The sequence below is a fragment of the Metarhizium acridum genome (genome assembly GCF_019434415.1).
Source record: "Metarhizium acridum strain ARSEF 324 chromosome Unknown scaffold_72, whole genome shotgun sequence".
NCBI classification, from domain to species: Eukaryota; Fungi; Ascomycota; class Sordariomycetes; order Hypocreales; family Clavicipitaceae; genus Metarhizium; species Metarhizium acridum.
The window spans coordinates 733,593-738,109 of NW_027094019.1; the positions used below are offsets into that span (position 1 = coordinate 733,593).

At 54.1% G+C, this 4,517-nt stretch overlaps 1 protein-coding gene across 1 annotated transcript; it reads right to left on the minus strand.

Annotated features, from left to right (window-relative positions):
- Positions 1–614: 614 nt before the first annotated feature.
- J3458_007003 (uncharacterized protein) lies at positions 615–3,997 on the minus strand (the record flags this gene model as incomplete). Its single annotated transcript, XM_066119154.1, has 2 exons — positions 3,517–3,997; positions 615–3,434 (listed from the first exon to the last, which is right to left on the minus strand). Exons 1-2 carry the CDS (start codon positions 3,787–3,789, stop codon positions 615–617), a joined length of 3,093 nt encoding a protein of 1,030 aa, XP_065975790.1. The 5' UTR covers positions 3,790–3,997.
- Between the last annotated feature and the right edge of the window lie 520 nt (positions 3,998–4,517).

A 4,517-nucleotide genomic window follows, 5' to 3' on the forward strand; every position in this document is an offset into this window, starting at 1 on the left:
AGCAAGAGATACCAGGATGGCCAGCAGTGGGATCACAATGATTACAATGGAGAAAACGACTGGGAGCATCATCGCCGTAAGGGACAAAAGGACCAGGGAGACTGGCAGGGCAACAAGGAAATACAAGTTCTGCCATCCTTGAGGACCCTGACTTTGCCCTATTACACGAACCCCTGGCCGTGGCAGGCGCGTACAACCAGATGGTCAACCCATCATCCCGAGTGTGAAGGCTGCATGGGCACCATATACTGCTTTCAGCCATCCGATGTTCCGTACATTACCATTACCAAGGGTGAGACCAGGCCGGGCCCTGCGGTCCAAACTCACCAGCCAGAGTGCCGTGCTTGCAAGGGCACAATCACCATTTTCGAAATTGAATGTACCACGGTTACCGTTTCGAGGGGACATCATACCCGGACTCGCAGTCGCACATCGCACCCAAACCACCATTCTACACACCATGAGCCAACTCCACCACGTTCAAGATCGAAATCAAGTAGCCGCTCAAAGCATGAGTCTTCTCGACGGAGCAGCTCGAAGCCCAGTTCGTCTCGACCGAGCTCCGCCAAGCACAGCAGAAGTTCAAAGGCGACGTCACAGTCGAGCCCGTCACGTCATAGCTCTGCTACTCCTTCCCACTCAGAGTCGTCGAGGTCATCGCAACCGACCTCGTCAAGGCCCAGCAGCGTCTCAAAGCCAAGTTCATCGCGGCCAAGTTCATCGCGACCAAGCTCGTCAAGCTCTTCGAGACCCACCTCGTCGCGGCCAAGCTCGTCAAGACCCACCTCGTCAAGACAGAACACATCACGACCAAGCTCATCGCGGCCAAGTTCATCGCGGCCAAGCTCATCACGACCAAGCGCGTCAAGCTCTTCGAGACCCACCTCGTCGCGGCCAAGCTCGTCAAGACAGAACACATCGCGGCCAAGCTCATCACGGCCTAGTTCATCACGGTTAACCTCATCACGACTAAGCTCATCGCGGCCTAGCTCGTCACGGCCCAGCTCTTCAAGACCCAGCTCATCACGACCAAGCTCATCACGACTAAGCTCATCGCGGCCCACCTCGTCACGGCCCACCTCGTCACGGCCAAGCTCATCACGACCAAGCTCATCACGACTAAGCTCATCGCGGCCCACCTCGTCACGGCCCAGCTCTTCAAGACCCAGCTCTTCGAGACCAAGCTCTTCAAGACCAAGCTCAAGGCCAAGTTCAAGGCCAAGTTCATCACAGCCGAGCTCTTCGAGACCAAGCTCTTCAAAACCCAGCTCTTCACGGCCCAGCTCATCACGGCCAAGCTCATCACGACCAAGCTCATCACGACCAAGCTCATCACGACTAAGCTCATCGCGGCCTAGCTCGTCACGGCCCAGCTCTTCAAGACCCAGCTCATCACGGCCTAGCTCATCACGACCAAGCTCATCACGACCAAGCTCTTCACGACCAAGCTCTTCAAGACCAAGCTCGTCACGGCCCAGCTCTTCAAGACCCAGCTCATCACGACCAAGCTCATCACGACTAAGCTCATCGCGGCCCACCTCGTCACGGCCCACCTCGTCACGGCCAAGCTCATCACGACCAAGCTCATCACGACTAAGCTCATCGCGGCCCACCTCGTCACGGCCCAGCTCTTCAAGACCCAGCTCTTCGAGACCAAGCTCTTCAAGACCAAGCTCAAGGCCAAGTTCAAGGCCAAGTTCATCACAGCCGAGCTCTTCGAGACCAAGCTCTTCAAAACCCAGCTCTTCACGGCCCAGCTCATCACGGCCAAGCTCATCACGACCAAGCTCATCACGACCAAGCTCATCACGACCAAGCTCTTCGAGACCAAGCTCCTCAAGACCAAGTTCATCGCGACCAAGCTCATCACGACCAAGCGCGTCAAGCTCTTTGAGACCCACCTCGTTGCGGCCAAGCTCGTCAAGACAGAACACATCACGGCTAAGCTCATCACGGCCTAGTTCATCACGGCTAACCTCATCACGACTAAGCTCATCGCGGCCTAGCTCGTCACGGCCCAGCTCTTCAAGACCCAGCTCATCACGGCCTAGCTCATCACGACCAAGCTCATCACGACCAAGCTCTTCACGACCAAGCTCTTCAAGACCAAGCTCGTCGCAGCCCAGCTCTTCAAGACCCAGCTCGTCGCAGCCCAGCTCTTCAAGACCAAGCTCTTCAAGACCCAGCTCGTCGCAGCCCAGCTCTTCAAGACCAAGCTCTTCAAGACCAAGCTCCAGGCCAAGTTCATCGCAGCCGAGCTCTTCGAAACCAAGCTCTTCAAGACCAAGCTCTTCAAGACCCAGCTCGTCGCAGCCCAGCTCTTCAAGACCGAGTTCATCACAGGCAATCTCGTCCCCACCAAGCAGCTCTAAGCCTAGCTCTTCAAGGCCGAGCTCATCTAGACCAAGCTCGTCGGCTCCTTCAAGCTCGAGGCCCAGCTCATCTAGACCAAGCTCGTCGGCTCCTTCAAGCTCCCAACCCAGCTCTTCAAGGCCAAGCTCGTCAGCTCCTTCAAGCTCGAGGCCCAGCTCATCTAGACCAAGCTCGTCGGCTCCTTCAAGCTCTAGGCCAAGCTCGTCGGCTCCTTCAAGCTCGAGGCCCAGCTCGTCACAACCCAGCTCTTCAAGGCCCAGCTCATCTAGACCAAGCTCGTCGGCTCCTTCAAGCTCGAGGCCCAGCTCATCACAACCTAGCTCATCTAGACCAAGCTCGTCAGCTCCTTCAAGCTCGAGGCCCAGCTCATCTAGACCAAGCTCGTCGGCTCCTTCAAGCTCTAGGCCAAGCTCGTCGGCTCCTTCAAGCTCGAGGCCCAGCTCGTCACAACCCAGCTCTTCAAGGCCCAGCTCATCTAGACCAAGCTCGTCGGCTCCTTCAAGCTCGAGGCCCAGCTCGTCACAACCCAGCTCTTCAAGGCCAAGCTCGTCACAACCCAGCTCTTCAAGACCAAGCTCGTCGGCTCCTTCAAGCTCCCAACCCAGCTCTTCAAGGCCAAGCTCGTCAGCTCCTTCAAGCTCAAGGCCCAGCTCATCACAACCTAGCTCATCTAGACCAAGCTCGTCAGCTCCTTCAAGCTCCCAGCCCAGTTCTTCAAGGCCAAGCTCGTCGGCTCCTTCAAGCTCCCAGCCCAGTTCTTCAAGGCCAAGCTCGTCGGCTCCTTCAAGCTCCCAGCCCAGTTCAAGGCTAAGCTCGTCACAACCCAGCTCATCTAGACCAAGCTCGTCGGCTCCTTCAAGCTCCCAGCCCAGCTCTTCAAGGCCAAGCTCGTCGGCACCTTCAAGCTCTAGGCCCAGCTCGTCAGCTCCTTCGAGCTCCCAGCCCAGTTCAAGGCCAAGCTCGTCAGCTTCTTTAAGCTCCCAGCCCAGTTCAAGGCCAAGCTCGTCAGCTTCTTTAAACTCCCAGCCCAGCTCTAGGCCAAGCTCGTCGGCTCCTCCAGTCTCTCAACCTAGCAGCTCTCAAGCTGCCAATTCTCAGGCCGCCAGCTCTAGAGCCGCCGGTAACTCCCAAGCAGCTGTTAACTCTCAGGCCGCCAGCTCTAAAGTCGCCGGTAACTCCCAAGCGGCCGTCAACTCCCAAGCAGCTGTTAAGTCTCAGGCCGCCAACTCTCAAGCGGCCGCTAATACCCAGGCAGCCGCTAAAACCCAAGCAGCTGCTAATACCCAAGCAGCTGCTAATACCCAGGCAGCTGCTAATACCCAGGCAGCTGCTAATACCCAGGCAGCTGCTAATACTCAGGCAGCTGCTAATACCCAGGCAGCCGCTAACCCCCCTAAGGCTACGGCCTAAGAGCATAAGCAGGGACCACAAAGTGATCCCAGAGGCCGAAGTGTAGGCCGTGTGGCGCTATAGATTTATGAGCCGGTGGCTGCGGCTGTGGCTCTAAAACTGTCAGTCGCATAGTTTAGGAAAAGATATGGCTAGGAAATGTGGCCGTTTATAAGTATCGGTTTACATGATAATACTAAAAGAAGTAGATATTCACACATGATGAAAATCGTCCCAAAATATTACGTTTATTCAAGTATTTTAATATACTAAAAGATTTTTTAAATAATTATCTTTTAATTATCAATTATAATAAAAATAAAATAAAATAATTATTTAATATTAACTTATTAACTTGTTTAAAAAAAATTAGAGAAAAGGGCTAGATAAAGGGTATCTAGTAACACTGTATTTTAGCCTTATTTAGGCCAGGGAATCGTAACTAACCACGATATTATTATTATTATTTGAGTACCCTAGAGCTATTATAGCTATTCTAGTACTTCTACATGTAATTCGAGTGGGAAAACCCTTTATATGGGAAGAAAAACCCCCTCGCTTCTATTCCAGGTTATCCCCGCCCCGCTATAACCTATAGTTATATAAAGCGTATTCCAGATCGTGTAGGTTAAAGGTGCCTACTAGGCTAGCTATCCTAGTGGCGGTTCGTTGGAGCGTGTGTGGTAGAGGTCCGGGCTAAGTCCGGGTTGGCCTTGGTGCGCTGGTCAGGTGACTGTCCTAGTATCCAGGTGTTT